At 35.2% G+C, this 27,822-nt stretch overlaps 1 protein-coding gene across 8 annotated transcripts in view; it reads left to right on the forward strand.

Moving 5' to 3' along the window:
• Positions 1–27,822, forward strand: part of NF1 (neurofibromin 1) — a 276,874-nt gene that overhangs the window by 70,912 nt on the left and 178,140 nt on the right. For all 8 annotated transcript variants that reach the window (XR_012374424.1, XM_073879379.1, XM_073879374.1 and 5 more), the window contains exons 4-11: positions 1,767–1,957; positions 8,814–8,920; positions 15,068–15,135; positions 15,387–15,462; positions 16,381–16,538; positions 24,864–25,037; positions 25,507–25,629; positions 25,865–25,939. Coding sequence is in view for 7 of the 8 variants with exons in the window: in XM_073879379.1 (XP_073735480.1) it covers positions 1,767–1,957; positions 8,814–8,920; positions 15,068–15,135; positions 15,387–15,462; positions 16,381–16,538; positions 24,864–25,037; positions 25,507–25,629; positions 25,865–25,939 (972 nt within the window). In the remaining variant the exon portion in view is untranslated. The remainder of the gene's footprint in view (positions 1–1,766; positions 1,958–8,813; positions 8,921–15,067; positions 15,136–15,386; positions 15,463–16,380; positions 16,539–24,863; positions 25,038–25,506; positions 25,630–25,864; positions 25,940–27,822) is intronic.

A 27,822-nucleotide genomic window follows, 5' to 3' on the forward strand; every position in this document is an offset into this window, starting at 1 on the left:
ATTTGCTGTCCGTATTTTTCAGTGTATATACATCTAAAAGCACTTGGATTGCAATTACAGAATCAAGCATAGCACATAATTATACAAAATTTTATTTATTACCAGAATCGTCATTCATACATGAATATTATCAGCTGTTAGGTGACATATTGATGTGGAACAGTGCATCTGCAGGATAGCTTATCCATTGGTTACTTTGTTAATTGTAGGGAAAAGATTTACTTTATAAAGTAGAGATCTTAATGTTTACAGCAAGATTATCAAGCTTGGTGTGTTATTAACATTGGGACCGCTTGGCATTATGTACTCCTGTTATGATACAATATGAATTTTACTGAGTTACCTGAAGTGTTTAACCTGAATTTAATCAGACTATTAGATTGAGGTTCCAGCTACAGAAAATACAGTAACTACAAGAACAAATCATACTACTAAGAAATAATAGAATCAACAATATGGAACATTTTGTAAGGCCCATTTTCTTAAAGTCAGTGTTACAGAAAATAAAAATGATGTATATGGAGTGTTGGGGGAGTGGTCGTTTTAGAATAAAGAGACTAAAGGAATCATGCTGCAGTCATCTGAACCTTTTTTGAATCCTGATTGAATTAAAAAGAAGTTATGAGGGTGCCTGGGTGGCTCAGTCGGTTAAGCGTCTGCCTTGGTCTCAGGTCATGATCCCAGAGTCCTGGGATTGAGCCCCGTGTTGGGGGGCTCCCTGTTCAGCAAGGAGCCTGCTTCTCCCTCTCCTCCCTGCTGGCACTCTCTGTCGCTAGCTCTGTCTCTCTCTCTCAAATAAATAAATAAAATCTTTAAAAAAAAGTTATGAAAGACATTTTGGGGGCAGTTGGGGAAATTTGAATACAGATTGGGTATTAGCTGATGTAAGGGGAATTGGTTTTTTTGTTGTTGTTCTTTGATGTGGTGATTGTATGGAAGCTATATTGGAGAATGCCCTTATTTTTATTTTCCAAAGATTTTATTTATTTTAAAGAGAGAGAGAGTGTGTACAGGAGAGGGGAGGGAAAGGGTGGGGGGATGGGGGGGAAGAGGGACAAGCAGACTATGCACTGAGCGCAGAGCCTTCGGGCTCCATCTCATGACCCTGAGATCATGACAGCCGAAATCAAGAGTCTGTGGCCAGCCACCCAGGTGCCCCAAGAATGTTCTTATTTATTTTATTTTTTGGGAATGTTCTTATTTTTAAGAGATGCTAAAGTACCTATGATGTTTGTAACTCACTTTGAAATAACTCAACCGAAACAAAATTATTTGTAATAAGTAAATATCTGTTCTGGTCAGTCCGCCCAAAGGCAGATGTGATTGTACACCCAGGAATTTATTTGGATTTGAGACAGATGACACAATACACTCACGAATAAATATGAGTAACGTTTATTTGGAACTCACAACAAACTTGGGATTCCTAAGAGTGGAAAGGCTTCTATAGGGATTTGATGAACAGGGGAGAAAACAGGAGTGGTGGTGGGGAGGGGGGATGCTAGGGAGGATGGATGGGGGCCTGGACTTTAATTGTGAAAAGAGGTGAAAGATGGAAAAAAAGAAGAGGTGGAAGATGGAGCCACCTGTGTATTAGACTGACTATAGATAGATACAGCGAACACGGTGACATATTAACAGTTGTTGAGTATAGGTGATGAATGTATGGGTGTTCAACTCTATGTCTGTTTGAAAATTTTCATACAGAAAATCTTTACGTGTAAATTTAACAAAGTTTTAGAATTATGTGATTATTTCTATTGTAGCAACCAAAGGACACAATGAGATTAGATGAAACAATGCTGGTCAAACAGTTGCTCCCAGAAATCTGCCATTTTCTTCATACCTGTCGGGAAGGAAACCAGCATGCTGCTGAACTTCGGAATTCTGCCTCTGGTGTTTTATTTTCTCTCAGCTGCAACAACTTCAATGCAGTGTTTAGTCGGATTTCTACCAGGTTAGTGTGTAAATCTACGTGGAACTATTGTTAAGTCATGTAATTTTAGAAGTCTTTCTTTTGTCTGCATAAAAAGTTGACAGAAATGAATTTGACTTGGGCTTTTGTATAAATTTTATACATTGATTTCTTTGACATTTTTATTATGCAATATTGTGATATTGGTGTGTACAATTAAATGTGAGTACTGTTATGAAGTTGAAAGTCCAAATTTTAGGAAAACATAGCGCTCATGATGAAGTTTTTGTTTTTAACACTAGGTATAAAGTTTTGGTTGGGCTCTTTAATATTATTCCTTTAAATGGAATTATCTAATCAGATAGAGTAATTGAGAAGAGTAGTCAGATTTCTAATGATCTCACAGCTCTGTTCGTTATCACAAGATCCTAAGTTACCAAGCAAAAAAAAAAAAAAAAACCAAAAAAACCTCATGATATGGAAATACAAGGATGTGAGTAATTGCAAAGTAGACTTCTCCAGAAAGTAGACTGTGTTTTAACTGTATGAATTCTAAAAGCTCCCATTTTTTTGAGTATTTACAGCATATGTTGTGCTGTTTTATCCTCATAGTATCTTTGAAATGTAGATGCTACTTCCCCTAGTTTACAGGTAAACAAACTAATCCCAGAGAATTTATTAAGGCGCTGTGCCGAATAATGGAGGACCCCAAATTTTAAAGTCAGATCGGTTTCATAGTCTATTAAATTCATTATACCAGGCTGCTACTCTATACTTCCATTTTAACCATATTTTAATGAAATCTTTTTTATGATATTTTTACTGTTGTGCTTCAGGATTATATGATAAATATGATTTAAGCTTTTACTGATGATTAAAGATCACCATGTGATCATCAGTTGTGAAGAAATTGGTATATAGATGGTGCTATATGGAATAATAACCGATGGTAGCAAGTGACTCTGGAACTTTCATGCAAATGATTTGCCATCTCGTGCAAGTAAGAGTCAAATGGGTCCTTAAATATGACCAAGTAGGAAGTATAACATGAATCACTTAGTGATTTAGTGAATCTAAGACTAATATAGAATATGGAAAAACAGCTCTCTTTGTTTATTGATACATCCTTCATCTTTTGACTTGTCTGTGTTGTGTCAACAGTGGACTTCCGTTAGTCAGCTTTGTTCATTCTTCTGTTGTTTTCCACAGGTGTGAATGGAATATGCATCATAATTTGAGAGTTTGTGCTATAGTGTTTTGGGGGACTTGGCTAGCTTCAAAATCCTGCTGTCTTTTTAATTAAAAAAAATGGTATTTCTATAGTCATGATGCTAGGCAACAGTATTCTTCAATCCCTCATCAGAACTGTTGCAAAGAAAATTAAATTTTGTTTAATGGTATAGTATGATTGATACTGTTAGGTAATGTTTATACAGTAGAACAATGTCTTCATGAAATCTTTTGAGGGATAACATTTTATATTCTGAGTAATATTAAACTAGTTGAGGTAGCAGGGTAACCGACACCTAGGAAAGAGGAGGTGTGAAATTATAAAAGAAAAAACAAAACCCCTTTGTTTAAGTGACTACTACACCAGCTTACTATTTGAAATAATCTTACATTGAAGGTGAAAATTAGCAAAATATTAAAATGTTTTTTAGTCTATCCAAACATAAGTTGCTTTATAAAATACAGCAAATGTGCCACCTTTTAAAAACTCTAGAAATTTTCCAGTCACCAAAGGTTTCATTTTATAGGATTTTGCAGCATCAGTGCATGTAAATATAGACAACTTTTATGTATTTCCTGAACCTTACTGTTTCTAGAAGAGAAGTTAAATGTCTCCAGAATAAGTTAGTTTCTGTAGCTTGGAGTGGACAGACTGCTCAGAAATGGGATCTTTGAAAGGCATGTTTTAGACAGCTGCATTTCATGTAGCTTTTGCCAGAGCTGATCTTGTTAGAGGACCACTCATCTAAAAGATCATTATGATGGTTTAATTTAGATATAGATATCATAGCTGTCATAACATAGGTGACTTAAAATATGCAAGTGACTAGATGGCAGTTCTTTCTTTTTTTTAAAGATTTTATTTGAGAGTGAGAGTGTGAGAGAGCAATAGAGCAACAGTGGGGGAGGGGGAAGGGGCAGAGGCAGAGGGAGAGGGAGAAGCAGAATCCCCACTTAGCAGGGAGCCTGACCCAGGGCTGGATCGCAGGACCCTGGGATTATGATCTGAGCCGAAGGCAGACGCTTGACTGACTGAGCCACACAGGTACCCCTAGAATGGCAGTTCTTTCTGAAGATTGATTTTGTATCTCATATATAATAGATGAACCAGTATCATGAAAATTTACTCTGTTTGACTATTCTACCGGTCCACAAATGTTTCTCTTTTAGGATTAACATTAGCTTTGGATATTTCTGACGTTCGATTTTTTTTTAAAGGAATATGGGCTACAGATCTTAAGAATCCTTCTGCTGAAGTATACCATGTTCTGCAGCTCGTGGTACTCTTTTATGTAGAGGATGAGCTGCTATGTCCACAGAATTACTGTACCATTGCACTAGATCTAATTGTTTTGTAGTGGGAGGGCCCTGCAGAATATCTGATTTGACATAATACCAGAAGCAGAAGACTCAGTGATTTTAAAAGTTCTATTTGATTCTTTTTTTTTTTTTCCTTTTTGGAGAAGGGGGGAGGGGCAGAGGGAGAGAGAGAATCTTAAGCAGGCTCCATGCCCAGTGTGGAGCTTGACGTGGGGCTTGATTTCAGAACGCTGAGCTCATGACCTAAGCCGAAATCAAGAGTCAGATGCTTAACTGACTGAGCCATCACGTGCCCCAAAAGTTCTGTTTGATTCTTTTTTTTTTTTTTTAAAGATTTTATTTATTTATTTGACAGAGACACAGCGAGAGAGGGAACATAAGCAGGGGAGTGGGAGAGGGAGAAGCAGGCTTCCTGTGGAGCAGGGAGCCCAGTGTGGGGCTCGATCCCAGGACCCTGGGATCATGACCTGAGCCGAAGGCAGATGGTTAACGACTGAGTCACCCAGGTGCCCAAAGTTCTATTTGATTCTTTTACAGATCTGATTTTTTTTTAATGGTTTCTTATTCTTCTTAATAGTCTTAAATTTTTTATATGGCTATAATCATTTAAAACATATTTTATATTCTCTTAAGATCGTTAAATAATTTCATATACTTGTATGTGCCAGTTCTCATTCATAGTGAATGGTTTCCTCTCTTTTCTGTAAACTTTGATTACAAATCCATCTCTAGTGCACATCTGTATTTTCTTTGGGAATCTCTTGTAGCTGTGGGAGTGTCCTAGTGATGGTTTTTGCATTTGCTTTTGCTAAGTGCCCAGCTCTGGACTTTTTTTTTGTTTTTTTTTTTGGTTAATTTCTCATTCCCAGATTGTATGAATAGTGTAAATGTGGACCTCAAACCCTTATAAGGTAACAGCTCTGGGTGACTTTTTCCCCTACCCAAAACAGCCAGAGCAGACAGACATCTTATGTTAGTAGATTTTTTTATCTCCTTCCACTCTCCTTTCATTCCATCTCTCTCGGTGCAACTCACATTTAAGGAATTGCATAGTTCTTGCTAGTCATGTTTTTTGTAGGGCCCCAGTTCTATTCCCTGCGTTATTAGGGTATAAAGCTTTGTATCCAGTCCCATGTAGGTGTTAGCCACAAATCCCGAGGTTAAGGAGAGGAAAAAACCTAGCTCCAGTGCTTCCTTTGTTGCAAGGTCAGACCATGTCTTCAAAACCATCTCTGGTTTTTAGGTTCCTCTCATTTCTGCACCTGGGTGGATGGGGGGTTTTTGTCTTATTTTCTTTCTTTTTTTTTTTTTTTTTCCTTTTTTTAGAGAGGGAGAGAGTGAGAAAGGTGGGGGGGAGCAGAGGGAGAGGGAGAGAAAGAATCTCAAGCAGATTCCCCACTGAGTACAGAGCCCGATGAGGGTCTCAAGCTCACAACCCTGAGATCATGACCTGAGCTGAAATCAAGAGTTGGACACTTAACCAACTGAGCCTTCCAGGCACTTTTATTTTATTTTATTTCTATAGGTTTTAAATATCTTTTTGTTGTTTTCAGTTTACCTGGTCTTTCTAGATGTTTTAATAAGTTTTCTACTTTACTTCTTTTGCTCCAACTACCCTTTGATTTTTCTCCTTCAGAAATGATGTTTAAGCCTCACAAAATACCCCTTCCCTATGGAAATACTGGGCTGTAAAAAGAATTAAACTTTTCTTCCATTTTTTCACAAATACAAGAGTCAGCTTTTCAGAAGTTGGTGTTGCTGATTTATTAAGTTGTGTTTCCTAAGGAATCATATACCATATTTCCTAGGCTCTTTGCATCAGTTGTGGAATTTTTAGCATGTAAATCAGTATTGAGGACCTTGGCATTCCCAGTGTGAACTGCTAAGCTTTTCTCACCCTGATGATATGAAGAGCGTCAGTGTAAGTGCTTAGAATAATTTTAATGTTAGCTATACATCGGGCTAAAGTTAGTGAAAAAGGAATTTGTGAAGGAAGAAATGGGATTGGTATCACTTTTAGCAACTGAAGGTTTAGTATGATGATTAACATCAGTTTTAGACTGCATTAAAATGGCCGCAATTTGAGTTAATATTATGAGTGAGATTTTGTAGTATTTGTGCTTTTTCACCATATCTGTCTGTCTCTGCATTTATGAACATTAGTAATTCCATTCATCTGCTTACATTTTTGATATCTTAATTGAAGTAATGAGTATTCCTCATTAGTAAGCACAATTCAGTAGATTAACATTGTCAGCTTTTGAAAAGCTGACTTCTCACAGCAAAGGAAACAGACGACAAAACCAAAAGACAACTGACAGAATTTGGGAGAAGGTATTTGTAAATGACATATCAGATAAAGGGCTAGTATCCAAAATCTATAAAGAACTTATCATAACACCTAAAGAACAAATAATCCATTCAAGAAATGGGCAGAAGACCTGAACAGACATTTCTCCAAAGAAGACATACAAATGGCCAACAGACACATGAAAAATTCAACATCACTTGGCATCAGGGAAATACAGATCAAAACCATAATGAGATACGACCTCACACCAGTCAGAATGACCCTCTTCCCTCTCGTGCTCTCTCTCATTCTCTCTCTCAAATAAATAAATAAAATCTTAAAAAAAAAAAAAAGTCCGGAAATGACAGATGTTGGTGAGGGTGCAGAGAAAGGGGAACCCTCCCACACTGTTGGTGGGAATGCAAGCTGGTGCAGCCACTCTGGAAAAGAGTTTGGAGGTTCCTCAAAAAGTTGAGAATAGAGCTACCCTACCACACAGCAATTGCACTACTGGGGATTTACCCCACAGATACAATGTAGTGATCTGAAGGGGCTCCTGCACCCCAATGTTTATAGCAGCCATGTCCACAGTAGTCAGACTATGGAAAGAGCCCAGATGTCCATTGACAGATGAATGGATAAAGAAGATGTAGTGTGTATATGTGTATATATGCATACACACACACAGTGGAATATTACTCTGCAATCAAAAAAATGAAATCTTGCCATTTGCAATGCTGTGGATGGAACCAGAGGGTGTTATGCTAAGAAAAATAAGTCAATCAGAGAAAGACAGTTACCATATGATCTCACTGTTATGTGGAATTTAAGAAACAAAAGAGGATCATAGGGGAAGAAAGGAAAAAATAAAACAAGATGAAACCAGGGAGACAAACCATAAGAGACTTTTTTAAAAAAAGATTTTATTTATTTGACAGAGAGACAGCGAGAGTGGGAGCACAAGCAGGGGGAGTGGGAGAGGGAGAAGCAGGTTTCCCACTGAATAGGGAGCTTGACGTGGGACTCAATCCCAGGACCCTGAGCCAGAGGCAGACGCTTAACTGACTGAGCCACCCAGGCATCCCTCATAAGAGACTCTTAACCATAGGAAACAAACTGAGGGTTGCTGGAGCCGAGGGAGGTTGGAGGATGGTGTAACTGGGTGATGTGCATTAAGGAGGGCATGTGATATAATGAGCACTGTATATTATATAAGACTGATGAATCACCTCTATCTGAAACCAGTAATAATTATATGTTTATTAATTGAATTGACTATAAATAAATAAAGCAAGCAAATAAAATAACAATAAAAAAATCTGACTTCTGTGGTTGTTAGTGAGAAATGGAGGAAAAATTTTATTCAGACTTAAGTGATTTTTTTTATGAGTTTAAAAAAATCTATTTTTGTTAAGTGTTAAATTTTTCTACATTTGTGTTAACTTTATATTTAATATAAGGGAAATTTGGGGTTTGGAAAAATTCTTGTCTTTACAAGAATAAGTTTTGTGAGGGAGGGACATTAATCAAATAAACACATAAATACACATACAGATTGCAAAAAGTACAAGGAATAAATGCTTACTCATTTTTTTCAATATGAAGTAAATGTATCCTATAAATGTAGATAAAATACCATTTATGTTTCTGAAGTCTAGTTGATGTAATCAGAAGTTAATAAATTTATTTTCATTACAGAAAAATTTTAAAAATACACATAGCACAGAGACTGGTATTTCAAATACTTATGTATCTCTCTGCTTCAGTAGTTTTCTGCATGCTGTGATTTTTTTTTTAGATAAAAATTGTATAAATTTGAGGTATACAACATAATGATTTGATTTATGTATACACAGTGAAGTCTACTGGATTATCTTGGCTTCTTTTATCATATCCCCCCAGGTAGTTATGTACCTGTAAATTTTATAAGAATTATTTATTGTCTTATTTTTTTATGTATATTTTTTCTTATAAACTCATCATTGGGGTGAGAAGAATCTGTTCAGTTCAGAATTTTGAACTTAAGATAGTAAATTATTTTTGGTTTTTACTTTTCAGATTACAGGAATTGACTGTTTGTTCAGAAGACAATGTTGATGTTCATGATATAGAATTGTTACAGTATATCAATGTGGATTGTGCAAAATTAAAACGACTCCTAAAGGGTAAGTTTAAATGTAAGATATATTTGAGACTAATCACTGTGAGTGAAAAACCAGTGTTTGAATGTATGAATTGTCCTAATTGTGTTGAACTAGGACATCAAAGTGGATTTTATAATGCAAACGTCTTTGTGAAATGGACAATAATGCTTAATGGTTCAATAATTTTTGAGCCTTTGAAAACAAAAAAATGAGTATCTTAAATCTTGGCAATGGAAAGTTTTGTTCAACTACAAGTTTTGCTTTAACAAAGAGAATATACAGGTGCTGTTACTTAATTTTTCTAGAATTTCATTTCTTAAGGATAGTTATAGGTTATAGAAGTTATCTGTTTAGCTGTTGTAGTGCTAAAAGCAGATTGTTTAGCAGGATATCAAAGTTCCATTGCAGAATGGAACCAGAAGATTGTGATTTTATGACAATAGGAGGAATTGAGACGGGCATCTCATTTCTGATATTTGTGTTTTCAGGTCTGTTACTGACTTTCTGACTGACTTTGCAGAATTACAGAGTCCCTTACCTTTTCAGTGCCTTTTGCTTCCTTGTAGAACATTTCAGTTATAATCCCATCTGGTGATACTATAATGCTTAATATGTGATTTTATTTTTTAAAAAATTTTTAAAGATTTATTTCAGAGAGTGAGAGAGTGGGGGATGGGAAAGGGCAAAGGGAGAGGGAGAGAGAAACCCGAGCAGACTCCGTGCTGAGCTTGAGCCAGATGTGGGCTTGCTCTCATGACCCGAGATCATGGCCCCAGCTGAAACCAAGAGTGGGACACCTAACCGACTGTGCCACCCAGGTGCCCCTTAATATGTGATTTTAAAGCTTTGGAAAATTCTTTGCAAGATTATGTTGATTAAAATAAACAGTCTCAAGGAATTGAGAGAATTTTTGTGATAAGCATGAAAGTGTTAATTAAATAAAATATTAATGAACATTATTAATAAACTGAGTATAACTAAATTCACTTCACAAAAATTGTTTTAGTTTTGTGTAATATTGGATCCTAGCTAATTTAAATGTGAATCCTTATAGTATATGATTCACACTTTTTAATTTTACTTTGTATATTGATTAAGGAATTATGAAATATGTTTTGTGTCTGACCTAAAAGAAGATTTAGTTATGTTAACTGTGAAAATCTCAACAGTTCTGCAATGTAATTGTCAAAACACCTTGTTTATTGTTTTCTTAACATTTGCTTTAAACTCAGTAACTGTTTCACCAGACATGTAAAAAGGCTATATCTAGGGGGCGCTTGGGTGGCTCAGTCAGTTAAGCATCTGCCTTCAGCTCGGGTCATGATCTCAGGGTCCTGGGATCGAGCCTCATGTCAATCTCCCCGCTCAGTGGGGAGTCTGCTTCTCCTTCTGCCCCTCCCCCCTTGCTCATGCTTTTGTGCTCTCTCTCTCCTCTCTCTCTCTGAAGTAAATAAATAAAATCTTTAAAAGAAAAAAGTCTATGTGTAGATCAATACTATAAGGCTGTGTTCTATTTCTATTACCGATTTTAGGTCATTACTATTATAAGACTGAGCAACAATTAAATCACTTTCAGTAACTTTAATAAAGAAATAAAATGGATCATTTTAGCTATTATGTTAAATGGACAACAATTGTTTTAAACTATAATAAACCACAATTCAGTTCACAGTTGAAATTTTTAAGATCTTAGAATCTATCATTAAATGTTAGTTAAGGATGATAAAATTTAGAGATTTTCTCTGTGTATAAAATTTAAGAAGTATAAGCAGGGTTTTGTGATTTTTCATAACTGTGTAGTGACATTTCAGAAATAGATCTAGTCCTGGTTGCCCATGAGTAAGTACTTGTTTAAAACATCAGTTTTCTTAGAAATGTTTAATCTGTAATAATTAATTTAAATGGCTCCCCATGTCCAAATAAGAGAAACTAAATGTGTAAATAAATGCCTCTTTTTATTGTGATGTCGTCCCCATTGAATGTAACTGCCTCATGAATGTAAGTTTAGAGTATAGCTGATAAATGTGTAAAGTATAAAAATGCCAGTATTAAATAGGCCAGCAAGAGATGGCTATAGGTGCCATTGGTGAAAGGAGTGGAATCTTCCTGTCATATGAATAGTAAAAGTAGTAATGTGTTTTAAGTTCACTTTATGAGCATTGGGTGTTATACACAACTAATCGTTGAACACTACATCAAAAACTAATGGTGTCCTATATGTTGGCTACCTGAACATAATAAAAAATAAACAAAATGCACAGCGTTTGTTAAGAAACTGTGTTCAAGAAACCATGCTAAGTGCTAGGATTACAAAGATTAATAAAGTATTGAATCTGTCTCCACGGAGCTCATGGCCTGGTTTATGAGACAAATATATTATTACCAAATTATTTGCAAAGTAATGTGGCAAACTCAGATAGGGTGAGCATATAGTGAGGGAAGAGGTATGTATTTGGGGGTAAGACTGATTAAGAGGAAAAGAGCAAAATATGGAGGTACAAGAGCAGGCCAGATTGTGTTAATAAAAGCAGAGTGATATTTGTTGCATTTTCACCATGTGCCACACATTATCCTCTGCAGTTTCATGCCTTTTCTCATCCATCCTCAGAGGAACCCTGTGAAGCGGATAGTAGTATTATCATCCCCTATGTAGATGAGGAAATTGAGGCGTAAGTAACATTTTCAAGGTCAGACAGCTAGTGAGTGGCACGGGAAGATTCATATCACATGTGCCTGTCTCTAGAGCCAACTGTTACACATTGTGCTTATGGGTTATATAATTAAAAAAAAAACATGGCCATGGGAAGTGATGGAAAGGCTTTAAGGCAGGATCAATATTTTATTTTAGACATACCACTTTGCTTGAAATTTGCAGGATGGCCAAAGTTTACATGAAGTTCTGGGACTTGGTTGTATAGTAACATGAGTGAAAAATGAGGGTAGAACAGGTCTTAATGGAATGGGGGTAGGGTAGATAACCAGTTTGGTATCGGTATTTAGGAAGTAGGGTATACCAAAATACATAAAGTACATCACCTAACATTTGGTGATTTAGATATGTGAGGTTAAAGAGAAGTATCACCAAGTATTACAGAGCAAGCTGATTGAAGCAGGAAAGGAAAGGAAGGATCGATAGCAGTAAGGAGCATAGCCAAGAAAATGATAATTTAGTTGTACATCTGTTGCCTTTGACGTATGGGTTGGCTGTCCAGTCAGAAACTTGTACAACTGGAATAATAAAAGGCATATACTTGGGAATTGAGAATGGACTACCGTGTATAACATAGTCATGGTGTCGTAAAGGTGAAGTTAATGAACGTGGGAAGGCAAAAAGGCTCCAGAGCGCTTTGAAGTATAATGCCATTATTTGGAAATCAAAGGAGAGCAAGAGCTAGGAAAGTTGTAGGAATATATTTTAAAACTGACTTAGAGAACAAATCACTCAATTCTAAGTCCAGAAAAAAAGGACATTTAAATTGTTTAGACAGTTTTATTACTCAAAGACTCATCTCTTAGAAAGGTATTTATATAAAAATAGTAAGTACCTGTATCCCTCCATTAAAAGTCCATAGGAGGCAACAAAAATAAAATTAAGCAAGTGGGACTATACCAGATTAAAAGCTTCTGCACAGCAGACGAAGCATCAACAAAATGAGAAGGCAGCTTACTGAATGGGAGAAAATATTTGTAAATCATGTATCTTAATAAGAGGTTAATATACAAAATATGTGACAAACTCTTTCACCTCAATAGCAAAAAAACCTCATATTGTGATTAAAAATGGGCAGAGAACCTGAAAAATATCTATTTTTCCAAAGAAGACCAACAGTTACATGAAAGATGTTCAGCATTCCTCATCATCAGGCAAGTGCAAATCAGAACCACAATGAGGTATCTCCTCACATTTCTTAGAATGGCTGTTATCAAAACAAGAAATAGTAAGTTGGTGAGAATGTCCACTATTGGTGGGAATGTAAATTGGCACAGTTGCCAAGCAAAACAATATGGAGGTTCCTCAGAAAATTAAAGGGAGAACTACCATATGATCCAGCAATTCCACTTCTTGGTACTTATCCAAAGAAAATGAAAACATTAACTTGAGAAGATATATATACCTGGTGTTCATTGCAGCATTATTTTACAATAGCCAAGGTATGGAAACAACTTCAATATCCATTGACAGATGAATGGATAAAGAAGATGTGAACTATATATATGTATTTAAAATGTACGTATATGTTTATACATATGTTTAAAAATGTGTTTTATATCTTATATATAAGATACGTAAAATGGAATATATGTATTCTATATTAAAATGGAATATTATCCATAAAGAAGGAGGAAATCTTAACCATTTGTGACAACACGAATGGACCTTGAGGGAATTATGCTAAGTGAAATATGTCAGAGAAAGACAAATACTGTATGTCTCACTTATAGATGGAATCTTTAAAAAAAACAAAACAAAACACCAACCAAGCTCATCGATATGGAGAACAAAGTGGTGTTTGCCAGACATGAAGCAAGGGATGGGAGAGTGAGCAAAATGGGTGAGGGGAGTCAAAAGATAAAAACTTCCAGTTATAAAAAGTCATGGGGATGTAATGTACAGCATGGCAACTATAGTTAATAGTACTGGATTGCATTTTTAAAAGTTGCTAAGAGAATAGATCTTAAAAATTCTCATCACAAGAAAAAAAATTTGTAACTACATATGGTAGTGGATGTTAACTAAACTTATTGTGATTATTTCACAATATATTCAAATACTGAATCAGTCTATTGTATACCTGAAACTAATATAATGTTGTATGTCAATTATACCTCAGTTAAAACAAGCAAAGTCCATAGGCGGAGTTTTCTGTGAAGGGACTGTTACCAGTAAAATAGTTTATAGAAGGATCATTTTTTCCAGGTATAAATCTTTTTATAGATGGGGACAACACATTTACGGAAGAGGAAATAAAAATATCTTTACATTTACATTCATATGGAGAAATGTTTAGTCTCGTTTTTAAAGTTCAGTCCACTATTTTGAACAATCAAATTAGCAAAATAAAAACAAAAACATGTTTAATGATGACAATGTTGATAAAGCTACTTTCATATGCTGCTTGGTGTGAGTGACATTTGGCCTAACCCTTCTGAAAATCAGCTTGGCAATATTTATCAAGAGCCTTAAAAAATATTCATCTCTTTGACCAGATAATTCTACTTCTAGATCTTATCATAAAGAAATGAACAGTAATATGGAGAATATTTGAATATAAAAGTGTTTATTAGTGTTATTTATAGTGATATATTAGGAATATCTTAAACATACAATTGGAAAATGTTTAAATAACCAGTGACTTAATATATTGACTTAAATATGCTGAAAGACACCAGAGCATACTTGAACAGACTGTGGCTTTGAAACCCAGTTCAGTAGTTTGTTAGATCTGTAACCTCAGAAACACAATTTGCTCACTTATAATATCTGAAGATATTAGGATTGTGAAAGAAATACATTAGATTAAAAATACCTGGCTTGTAAATTATAGTTACTATCATATTTAGAGTCATCATATATGTATGAGGAATTTTGAATGATACGGAAAAAATTTGGGATACTACGTAAAATGAAGAGAACAGGTTTGGTTTAGCCTTTATGATCTCAGTTGCGGTAAATATATTTGTCTTATACTTGCATACGAAAAGGGGTGGAAGAAAGTTCATCACACTGTTACCTGTGATTCTGAATGGTACGAATCATGGATGATGTTTTAAATTCCCCTTAGATGGTTGTGTATTTTTTTAAATTTTCTACAATGACCATGTGTTTTATACTTTAAAAATCAATTATTATTTAAAACAAACAAACAAAAAAACCCCAAGAATCTTTGAAATTCAAGGCATGTTTGCTTTTCATTGAATTTGTCTTTAGTGGACATAATCAGTGAGTTTTTGGTTTATATTAATTGTCTTTACCTTCACATTGCTTACAAATAATACTGGAACAAAAGTTTGTATGTAAAAGGAAAGTTTTGTTGGTTTATTTGTTTGTTTTTACAAGTAGTGGCCGTGATCGTATAGTGGTTAGTACTCTGTGATGTGTTTTTACAAGTAGCTCTGAATTTGTGTTAACTGATCTTAGAGTTAATTAAAAAATTTTTTTTTCTCCAGAAACTGCATTTAAATTTAAAGCCCTAAAGAAGGTTGCACAGTTAGCAGTTATAAATAGCCTGGAAAAAGTAAGTTATAACCTCTTTGATATTAAAATTTTGTTAAATTTTGCTTGTAAATGTTGCTGTCTTTACTATTTTGAATCAAAAGTCATGACTTCAGTGATAATTTCACATTAATATTTAGGAGGAATGCATTACAGTATTCTTATGAAGGAAATGAGAAGTTTGTAATATAATTGGGTTGTGTGACATTTTGTTTACTATATTTTGAAGATACCCCTGCTTTCATATAAAAGCATATGTTTTGTTATTTATAGGCATTTTGGAACTGGGTAGAAAATTATCCAGATGAATTTACAAAGCTATACCAGATTCCACAGACTGATATGGCTGGTAAGAATAAGATTATTCATCTTTTAAACTCTTCCTTATGAGGTAAAAACCTATCACTTTCCAGATTATTTGTTATTAAGGTGCTTTTACTTCTTGTTAGCTGATGTCAAATAGGAAATATTATTTTCTCTTATATTTCAAAATTTCCCTCAATCCTTTTCCTTTCCTTTGAGCAAATTTGCAAAAGCAGTTTGGAATAAAGCTCTCATCTTTAGAGTTGTGGATTTGATATTTGATGACTCTTCTTTGTAGAGAAGTACTCTTTTGTGCTCTGAGGCTTCATTTTGTATTTAGGGAGATGTGTATAAAGTAGTAATATCCTTACTTAGAATTCTTGAGATATAGCTGTGATGCAGAGACTACAGAATCCTGGAGAGTATGATGATTACCTGTGAGAAGCTGTCCAGTCTGCTTCTTGTGTACATCACACTTTGCAAAAGGCCCTGCACATTGAGACTAAACACAAGTTTGTCCGTTCTGAAATGTGACCTTTTCTAGGATGGATCAAGATAGCTCTTTTATTTATTTATTTATTTTTAGAAGATTGATTTATTTATTTGAAAGAGAGTGAGAGAGAGCACGGGGGCAGGGGCAGAGGGAGAGAATATCCAAGCAGACTCCAGCTGGGCATAAAGCCTGATGTGGGGCTTGATCTCACGACCCATGGGATCATGACCTGAGCCGAAACTAAGTCAGACGCTTAACTGACTGAGCCACCCAGGTGCCCCAAAATAGCTCTTTTAATACATAGACAATATAATATTGCTTGTCTGCTTACCTGAAATTTAATTGTTTAAATTAACTTCCACTTTATCTTTTAAAAATTTGACCTTTGGGTTTTTGGATAGTGCCGGCTTTTAGTTTAACGCCAGAGATATTCTTGTTTAGTAATATCATTTAATTGTATTTTTCACATAGAATGTGCAGAAAAACTGTTTGACTTGGTGGATGGTTTTGCTGAAAGCACCAAACGTAAAGCAGCAGTTTGGCCACTACAAATCATTCTCCTTATCTTGTGTCCAGAAATAATCCAGGATATCTCCAAGGATGTGGTTGATGAAAACAACATGAATAAGGTGAGGAGGACAAAATTATTTCCATTATGTCAATGTCATCTAGTTCATTTTAATCAAGGTGTGTATGACTTTCGGCTTAGTATTCTGTCAGCACAGTATTTCAGGGAACCATTTCTAATTATGATCACTTAGGTTTCTTTGTTTGCTGGCCTTGGCAGAGACATAAAAATTCTTTCGAAGGGAAAATAAATGATATCCTCATTAATTAAAGATTTAAAACAATTCTTTAGTTTCATTTTTTTTTTATCAGAGAAGACTATGTGATACTTCTGTCAGTGTTCAACGTAGTTTCTCTAACAATCACAGCAATGGTTGCCCTATTAGAATCCATCACTTTTGTGTTATTTGCAGGTACTTAGTGGTGTTGTATCTACTTGGTGCTAATGAAATTGTCTAGTAACTATTTTCAGTATTTTAGAACAGCTTTCATAGCATTTTATTAGGAAGGTAGGATACCACATATGCTATCTATAGTGAAATACTCTAACAACTGCTAATTCTAAGGGACTCTTAAAATTTTTTAAAAATAGAGCAGGGTAGGGTGTTAATCTTATTGTTTTATTTGAATTTCTGTATTCAGTTTGTTTTGGTAATTCATCTTTCTTTCCTATTTATTTATTTATTTATTTATTTATTTATTTATTTATTTATTTATTTTTGCCACTCTGGGAGAAATACTTTTAGCTGAGTGAACATGAAATGGGCTCCTGCATGACTTGCCTGTGGATGGAGATGTTCAGAATCAGTGGAATGATTCAGTACTTTGTAGAAATATTGGATAGGGAATTTATGCAATAGATGGCTAAATAAATGAACTTAGGTAATCCTTTAGAGTCTGTGATGCTATGATACTCCACTTAGGTCTGTAGCCTCGCTCTTTCATTGTGAGGATACCGTTTTTCATGTTAGATTGCTTTGGAGCCTGTCAAAAGAGTAATTTTTGGGAGGGTTTCTGTGTATTGGGAAAATAAACAGGTAAAAAGCTATTATAAATTCAATATTACTCTTAGGTGAACTTATATTTGAATAATCACAGCTACATCCTTCCAAATGTTTATTATTTGTATATCTTCTATGAATTTCTCATTTTCCATTGAATTTTTTTTTTTTAAAGATTTTATTTATTTGAGAGAGAGAGGACAGGTAGGCAGAGGGGCAGAGGGAGAGGGAGAAGGAGACTCGCCACTGAGCAGGGAGCCCAACACGGGGCTTGATCCCAGGACCTTGGGATCATGACCTGAGCCAAAGGCAGACACTTAACTGAGTGAGCCACCCAGGCGCTCGAATTGTTTGTTCTTTATTGATGTGTAGGGTGTGTGTTGTATGTACACTTTTTACTTAGTTTCTTTTTTTAAACTTTGTTTATGGGTTTTTTTGTTTTGGTTTTTGCTATTTAGATATTTAAAATTTGTAGTAGTCAACTCTGTCTTTTTCTGTCTCTTAGCTTTTTTGGTCATACTGTTCCTAACCAAGATTTTATTTATTCATTTTATTGAGATATAATTCGAATACCATAAAATTCATTCTTCTAAAGTGTACAATTCAGTGGTTTTTAGCATATACAAAAAGTTGTGCAACCGTCACTGCAATCTTAATTTAAGAACATTTTTGTCATCCCTGAAAGAAAGAAACTTTGTACCTGTTAGCAGTCACTCCTTACTCCTGTCTCACCCTAGACTCTGGCAACTACCGATCTGCTTTCTGTCTCTATGGATTTGCCTATTCTGGATATTTCATATAAATGGAATCATAAAATATGTGACCTTTGTATCTGGAACATCCCAAGATTTTTGAAATATACTTTTATATATTTCTTAGTACTTTTCTAGGTTAAAAAACTTAGATTTTAAAATCTTTCTGGATTGAAAAAAAGTATTTTTTTTTTTAATGTATTCTCACTCTTTCCTAGTCACATTACTTCTGAGCCAACCAGTATTAATGATTGGTTGATATGTATCCTTCCTTTTGTATCTACTTGCTCATACAAACATTCAAATGAGAATACACATACATACCTAGTGTGGTGATGGTTATATTTTAAAATGAAGTCATATATATATATTTTTAAGTACTCTCTATACCCAATCTGGGGCTCGAACTCATGACCCTGAGACCAAGAGCTGTATGCTCCACTGACCGAGCCAACCAGGCATCCCAAAATGAAGTCATTGTATACACATTACTCTGCATCTTGCTTTATTTACCTAAGAGTGTATCTCTGCTGTTCCTCAGAGTAGTTGATAACACATTCCTTTAAGTGTTAGGTAATATTCTTTTACACTAATGAGCCTCATTTACTCAGCCATTTCACTGTGAATGGATGAATACTTAAATTTTTTTTCAGGTTTTTGACATTACATTTAATCCTTAAGTAAATATCTTTGTTCATATATTTTTGTTAACTGATGCTTTTAATTCTATAGAGTAGAATTCCAAAACTGTGATTCTGTGTCAAGGGCATTTGTATTTAAAATTTTTTTTAAGATTTTATTTATTTTAGAAAGGGAAAGAGAGAAGAGTGCCAGCACCTGTGTGTGAGTGGGGGGAGGGGCAGAAGGAGAGGGGAGACAGAATCCCAAGCAGACGCCCCACTGAGTGCAGAGCGTGGCACAGGGCTCGATCTCATGACCCTGAGATGATGACCTGAGCCAAAATCAAGAGTTGGATACCCAACTGAATGAGCCACCCAGACGCCCCTGTATTTAAAATTTTTTCTTTTAAATATTTTATTTATTTATTTATTTGAGAGAGAGAATGAGATAGAGCACGAGGGGGGAGGGTCGGAGGGAGAAGCAGACTCCCTGCTGAGCAGGGAGCCTGATGCGGTACTAGATCCTGGGACTCCAGCATCATGACCTGAGCTGAAGGCAGTCGCTTAACCAACTGAGCCACCCAGGCACCCTGTATTTAAAAATTTTAATAGTTATTCTTAGATTTACATTCCCCAATATTCATCGCATGTCACATTAGAATCAGAATGCCTGTTTTTCTGCATCCTCACCAGGACTGCATGGTTTTCAGTCTTCAATGAGATGAAAAAGAGTAACTCATTTTACTGCTTGTGATTAGTGAGGTTCAGGATCATTTCTGTTTTGTGGTCATTTGCATGTTTTCTTTTTGCATGTCTGTTCATTTCCTTTACTTATTTTCCTTTTTTCTTTTTTTCTTTTTTTTGTCAGTCTCTTTATTAACTTCTGGGACTTTTTGTCTATTAGTCTCTTACTTGATGATGCCATATTTGATTTAGAAGAATGTTTTATAGTTTCCAAATTGTTAAATTTTTGGGTGATTTTTAAAGATTTAATTGTGGTTAGAAAATGGTGGTACATATTTGCTTTAAAAAGTGTTCTGTGGTCACTGGAGAAGAATGTGTATCATTTCTTTAGGGTACAGAATTTAATGTAAATGTTTAAAACTGCATGTAGAACTACTCTGTAGCTCTTGAGAATGCCTGTAGGGACTTGAGAGCCCCCTGTGAGTATGCTGTGGGAAATGCTTGGTTTAGCTGTCTGAGCTCCCCAAACCCTTAAGCAGCCAATAGACTCCAATAGACTCTGGGCAGTGTAGCAGAACTCCTCCTCCTAGGCATTGGTAATCACACTTAGCTCTTTATTATAAAGAAAGCAAAGAACAAACAACAAACAAATAGAACCCTAAGCAGATCAGATCGGGCTCTCATTTACACATTGTAGACTGTGAACTATATGAAAAGTGGTTCTCTTTTTCAGTTTATAGTTTTTGTTACTATTATTTTATTGTGTTTTTATTTCATTAGGGAAGGTAGTATCATAACTCCACACAGTGATCTTTATTATACCAATGAAACAGTAATGAGCCACTGATCTGAATAGCTCTGCAGGACAGCCCTCCTCTTTGTGATTTCTTAGGACCTTGGACAGCAAAGACTCTGCCATTTTTAAAACATAGCTTCCATGGAAGTTGATTCTATTCTGCTGACCAGAAGGGAAAACATGGGAAATCATGCTGAGGATTTTTATGGCCAGGCCTGGAAATGGCACACTTTCATTCACATTCCATTGGGTAGAACTCCATCACATGGCCACATCTAACTGTAAGAGAACCTGAGAAATACATCTATATCCCCTAGGAACCAAGAAATGAAGGAGTTAGGAGAGAGAGGAGGAGTCAGGGATGGCTTAGACTGCTGTCTCCCTAGAATTCCCCGTTATTTCTTTATGGGTGCAAAGCTATATATCAGGAGTACCTGTCCACTGGGAGAAGAGTGTGGGCTATATGTGCTGCAAGAACAGGTGTGGAACCTTAGTTAAACTTGAAGTAAGAATAGAACTTAGAAAGAGAGAGTTGTTCAGGCCAGGGTGATCAAGAAAATGGATGTTCAGAAAAGTTAGCTAGAGGGTGGAAGATTCATGCAGGTGGTGATAAGAAATGAAGATGAAGAGGCAGATGTGATCAATATGAAAGATACTGTGAACCAGTTGGGGTTGAAACTTTAAGTTTAGGGTTAAAGGTGAGATATGCAAAGTAGTGTTTTTGGCTGATAAAAGGAAATTCCAAAGTGGGAGCTGGGTCAAAATAAATGTCAGTTTATCTTTTAAAATTTTATTTACTTATTTATATTGTGGTAAAATAACCTTTCTTAATGTGCAATTCAGTGGCATCAAGTACATTCACAGTGTTTTGCAACCATCACCATTATCTATTAGTGAACTTTTTTTAGTCCTCTTAAATTCTGTATGTTAAACATAACTTCTCATTCACCCTATTCCTAGCCCCTGGTAGCCTCTATTCTATTCTTGGTTTCTCTCAGTTGCCTATTCTAGGTACTTCATATCGATGATATCATACAATATTTATCCTTATATGTCTGGCTTATGCCATTTAACATAATGTTTTCAAGATTGATCCATTTTGTTGCATGATCAGAATTTCATTCCTTATTGTGGCTGAATAAATATTTCATTGTATGTTATAGACCACATTTTGTTTATCTCCTAGAAATTTCTTGTGTGCAGGGGTATTTCGTTGTGGTTTTGATTTACATCTTTTTTTTTTTCTTTAAGTTTATATATTTAGGTAATCCCTACACCCAACATGGGGCTTGAACTCATGACCCTGAGATTAAGAGTTGCATGCTCTTCTGACTGAGGCAGCCAGGTGCCCTGATTTGCATCTTTCTAGTGACTAACAATGTTGATCATCTTTTCATAAGCTTATTGGCCATTTGTATATCTTCTTTGGAGACGTGTCTATTAAAGTTCTTTGCCCATTTTTTAATTGGGCTATTTTTTGTTGTTGAGTTGTAGGAGTTCTTTACATGTCATAGATGGTAATTGCCTATCAGATATATGATTTTCAAATGTTTTATCCCATTCTGTGGACTGTCATTTTACTTTCTTAATAGTGTCATTTGATACACAAAGGTTTTTCATTTTGATGAAATGTTTATCCATTTTTTTGTTGTTATTGTTGCTAGTGCTTTTTTGGTTTTATATCCAGTCATTGCCAAATCCAGTGTTGTAAAGATTTTCTTTTATGTTCTCTTCTAGGAGTTTTATAGTTTTAGCTGTTTAGATATTTGAGCTATTTTGAGTTAATTTTTATATATAAGGTAAGGGAAAGGTCTGGTTTCATTCTTTTGCATGTGGATATCCAGTTTTCCCTGCACCTTTTTTTAAAAAAACTGTCCTTTCTCCATTGAATGGTGTTAGCACACTTGTTGAAAATAATTTGATCCTGTATGCAAGGATTTGTTTCTAGACTTCCTGTTCTTTTTCATTGGTGTAAAGGTCTGTTCTCATACCAGTACCACAGTGTTTTGATTACTGTAGCTTTGTAGTAAGTTTTGAAATCAGGAAGTATGAGTCTTCCAACTTTATTCTTTCTCAAGATTGTTTTGGCTATTTCTTGTTACTTGATACACCATATGAATTTCTGGACGGGTTTTTTCTGTTTCTGCAAAAAATGCTGTTGGGGTTTTGATAGGGATTGCATTGAATCTGTAGATTGTTTTGGGTACTGTGGACATTTTATCAATGTTAAGTCTTGTAGTCAATGAACATGGGATGTGTTTCCATTTATTTATGTCTTTAATTTCTTTTAATACAGTTTTCATTGTATAAGCTTTCACCACCTTGGTTAATTCCCAAGTATTACGTTCTTTTTAATGCTATCATAAGTGGAATTGTTTTCCTACTTTCCTTTTTAGACAGTTCATTGCTAGTGTCTAGAAATGCAACTGATTTATATATGTTGATTTTGTATCCTAGAACTTTGCTGAATTTTCTGGTTCTAACAGGTGCGTGTGTGTTTAAGGTGTTCTACAAATAAGATTGTATCATCTGAGAACAGAGTCCATTTTACTTCTCCTAATTTGAATGACTTTTAATGTTTTTTATTTTCTTTTTCTTTTCCTAAATGTTCTGCCTAGAACTTCCCTAGTAATGTTGAAAAGAAGTGGCAAAACAAGGCATCGTTATCTTGTTCCTACTAGGAGAAAAGCTTTCAGTCTTTCACTGTTGTGAGTGTGATGTTAGCCGTGGTTTTTTATATATGGCTGTTACCATGTTGAGGAAATTTTCTTCTATTCCTAGCTTATCCAGGCTGGTATCATGAGAGGGTGTTGAATTTTGTCAAATGTTTTTTCTGCATCAATTGTAAGGATCATGTGAGTTTTTTTCCTTCATTCTACTAACATGGTATATTTTATTGATTGATTTTTGTTGTTGAACCTTTTTTACCCTCTACAAGTAAAGTTCACTTGGTCATGGTGTATAATCCTTTTATATACTGCTGAATTTGGTTTGCTCATTCTTCTTGAGGATTTTTTCATCAATATTTTTAGGGATATTGGTCTGTAGTTTCCTTGTCATGTTTTTGTTTGGCTGTAGTATTAAGGTAATGCTGGCCTCATGAGTTAGGAGGTGTTCCCTCTCCTTTAAATTTTTGGAAGTGTTTGAGAGGCTTGGTATTAATTCTTCTTTAAATGTGTGATAGAATTCACCAGTGAAACCACCTGTCCTGGGTTTTTCTTTGTTGGGAATTTTTTGATTACTGATTTAATCTCCATACTAGTTCTAGGTCAATTCAGATTTTCTGTTTCTTAATGAATCAGTTTTGGTAGATTGTATGTTTCTAGGAATTTGCCCATTTTGTCCGAATTATCCAATTGTTGGCTTATAATTTTTCATAGTATTATTTTATAATCTTTTATTTCTTTAAAATAGTAATGTTCTCACTTTCAGCTCCTGTTTTTGGTAATGTGGATCTTCTTTTTTTGATCAGGAAAAATATTTTTCTTTTTTTTTTTTTTAAGATTTTATTTATTTATTTGACAGAGAGAGAGCACAAGCAGGGGGAGCTACAGAGGGAGAGGGAGAAGCAGGCTCCCTCCTGAGCCAGGAGGCAGTTGTGGGGCTCGATCCCAGGACCCTGGGATCATGACCTGAGCTGAAGGCCAACTCTTAAATGATTGAGCGACCCAGGTGCCCCAGGAAAAGTATTTCATATGATTTCAATCTCTTTAAATTTATTAAGACCTGTTTTGTAGCCTAACACATGGTCTATCCTAGATATTGTTCATGTGTACTGGAGAAGAATATATATTCTGCTGTTGTTTGATCAGTTTAGCTTTTGACACATTATATTTGAGAATACATATAAATGGAGATGCGAAATTTTTATTTAGGAGAAAAGCAGAGGGAGCAGTTTGTTAGTGAGCTGCAAAGAGGGCTTGAGATCACAAGAATGGGTAAGTTTTTGTGAGGAACAGAATTTATTTATTTATTTTTTAAAGATTTTATTTATTTATTTGAGAGAGAGCACAAGCAGGGGGAGCAGCAGGTTCCCCACCGAGCAGGGAGCCCAACGTGTGGGGCTCGATTCCAGGACTCCGAGGTCACGACCTGAGCTGAAGGCAGATGCTCAACGGACTGAGCCACCCAGGCACCCCGGAACAGATTTTATTTAGAGCAATAGAACAGCCTTAGGTATATCCTTAGTTGGAAGGCTAAAGGTTGAGTATAGCCTGGAGTTTAGACTATTTAAAAAGAGAATATAATCAGCTGAACTTAGGGTTGAGAAGTCAACTACCTTGTTTAGGAAGGACTGTGTTCTTTTAATAATTCAACAAAGGAAGTGAAGAACAGATTCTATTTTTTTTTAGATTTGAGAAACATGTAAATGATGACAACTACTTAAATTGTGAAATTAAAAATCGGAAATATCAATTATGTAGTTTTAGAATATAATTTTTAGAGGCTGATAATTTGCTCTTAGACAAGTCTGAAATGTTAGAAACTGCACATTAATTAACTAGAAACTTCTTTCTATATTTGAATTCTATAGAAGTTGTTTTTGGACAGTCTACGAAAAGCACTTGCCGGCCACGGAGGAAGCAGGCAGCTGACGGAAAGTGCCGCAATTGCCTGTGTCAAACTGTGTAAAGCAAGTACTTACATCAACTGGGAAGATAACTCTGTCATTTTCCTACTAGTTCAGTCCATGGTGGTAGATCTTAAGGTAATATGCTTGTTATTTCTTTACTACAAACTTTAAGAAAACTAAAGGAAAAATAAACTTCTAGTAAAGTATTGTTATGCTAGATCATTGTCAAAGATAATTGCTGATGCTAAAGGTCTGAATCATCTTAGATGGTAAGTTCATAAGACCTGCTTTTGTTGTTTCTGTGTTCCTCAGACTAAATTGGCTTAGAATATGATGAACACACAGAATTAACTGGTTTTCTTAAGTTATCATAAATATTCAGACTTGGTTTTAAAATATTGTAGCATTTAGGACCTAAAAGGAACCATATCTTATATAGTAAGAATTTTATCAGAGTGATGAACCACATTAGTGCTTTGTGCTTCTTCTGGCAACTGAATGTTATTTCCATGTGTGTGGATATTGTGTTGATATTATTAAATACTAGTAAAAAAATACTGCATGATTGTTTAAAGGCTTTTGTTTTCTTTTGGGATTTTCATAGAACCTGCTTTTTAATCCAAGTAAACCATTCTCAAGAGGCAGTCAGCCTGCAGATGTGGATCTAATGATTGACTGCCTTGTTTCTTGCTTTCGTATAAGCCCTCACAACAACCAACACTTTAAGGTGAGAGCATTAGTTTTTATACAGTTATGTTTACTGATGCTGTTGATCTTTATAAATGTGAAAAGACTAGAAAGATCAATTGGTATTTCTCAATATTATATATTAATGTTAATTTTAAGACCTTAAGAATTTATTGTTTTTTAAAAACTTTTTTTTCCTGTTTCTCTTTATCCTCATTTGTGTTGAATATTTTTCTCACAGAAATAATATACAGTTTTTTCCTTTGCCTGTGTAGATCTGCCTGGCTCAGAATTCCCCTTCTACATTTCACTATGTGCTGGTAAATTCACTCCATCGAATCATCACCAATGTAAGTCCAAAAGGTATTGCTAAATTACTTAAAATTTTTTTTCTTCCTTTCTTTACTTTTTTATTTCTTTTTAAGAAAGACATTCTTGGTTTATAAAAGGTTTTGAACTTAGATGTATGGTATAGGGAGATTTCTCTTAGGTGATTATATCTAGTAACTGATACACAATTATATTTTTCATATTCAATTTGACCTGAGGGCCTTTATTGAGAAAAGAGGAGTTAATAGGATCCTTTGGGAAGATTAAACCTAAAATATTTTATTTGCATCAAAAGCCCTTAAGAACAGTGCCACTGAGAATATAATTGAACATTTCATCCCAGACTCTTTAAATATTATTTTAATACTCCTAGCCTTTTCCCGGCATTTGGTATATTCTGACTTGTCACTTTACCATTTAAGTTAAAAGTAGTAACTATTTATGGTGTAGGCCAGTATGGTGCATTTTTTAAAAATGGTAAGATCATATTTGATTGTACTTTTTAGTCCTCCTTAAATGAAATATTAGCACACTTAAATGGAGGTATTGACATGATACAAAAGCATATCAGACAAAATAAGCGAGCTCATTAAAAGGTACTTGTGAAACCTTCGACTCTGATGTGAATACATTAAGTAGAATGATAATGAAACCTTGTCACATTTGGACCATGAAGTTTTAACTATTTGACCATTACAGAGTCTCAATGAAGACAGTTTTGGAAATACTTTGTCTTGAAATCACATGAAGTTTTTCTTAGATATTTGGACTCCAAATCTTAAAAATTCTGCCAAATTCTGTTGTTTTGGTTAGGAACAATAATATTTTGAAGGTTCTCGAGCTCTACTTTTATCCATTTATGTGTAAATTGGTCAACTTTTTCTTTTTCTCCTTTAAAAGGGGCTTTATTTATTTGTGTATCTATCTATTTATTTTTTGGTGGGCAGCAAAGCAAAGTTTATGAGTGATAGTACAAAGCTCCTAAAGAGGGAGGGGACCTGAGAGGGTTGCCTTAATCATTGATTATTTAGGTATTTTTGTCCTCTTTAAAATCAAATCCCATTTTTAAGAGTGTATCTCTGATGAGTTAAAAATTCCTCCCCACATTCATTTGCCTTGGATGTGTTTAATTAAACCAAATTCTGCCTCTTCCCCTTCTCTTCTCTTCCCTTCCCTTCTCTTCTCTTCTCTTCCCTTCTCTTGCCTTCCCTTCCCTTCTCTTCTCTTCTCTTCTCTTCCATTCCCTTCTCTTCCCTTCTCTTCCCTTCCCTCCCCTCCCCTCCCTTCCCTTCTCCTCTCCCTTCCCTTTTTTTAGAGAGGGAGGGGCAGAGGCAGAGGCAAAGAGAGAATCTTAAGCAGGCTTTATGCCCAGCATGGAGCCCAACACAGGGCTCCATCTCATGACCCAAGCTGAAATCAAGAGTCGGACGCTTAACCTACTGAGCCACCTAGGCGCTCCTGTTGTCTCTTCTTTTATCCATTCCTGCAGGGGAAAAATAACTCTAAATCTATGTAGTGACACATTTAGTTTTTCTCAGTGGGGTGCTAGTAGCATTTTGGGCAGGGCAGTTCCTTGTTGTGCAGCACTACCTTGTGCATCGCAAGACGCCTAGTATCCCTGATCCTCATTTCCTTAAATGCCATTTGGGCCACTTTCCTCCTCCCACCCCCAGACATTGTGAACAACTAAAATGCGTTGAGGGAATGATAAGTTGCTCAGTTGAGTATCCGTGGGTTAAATTATAGGTATAAATAACATGAGATGTTACTTATCCCAGAAAGGGAAAGCTTAATGAATCTGATTGCAGATAAGGTATGTTTGTATTAAAAATTTTAAAAATTTTTACTTTACTTTTGCCAGGGTAGTGAACCAAGACATTGTATCCTCAATGTTTACTTTGAA

This window comes from Callorhinus ursinus, unplaced genomic scaffold, assembly GCF_003265705.2.
Source record: "Callorhinus ursinus isolate GAN/ISIS: 27379988/994484 unplaced genomic scaffold, GSC_fseal_2.0 scaffold34, whole genome shotgun sequence".
Lineage (NCBI taxonomy): Eukaryota > Metazoa > Chordata > Mammalia > Carnivora > Otariidae > Callorhinus > Callorhinus ursinus.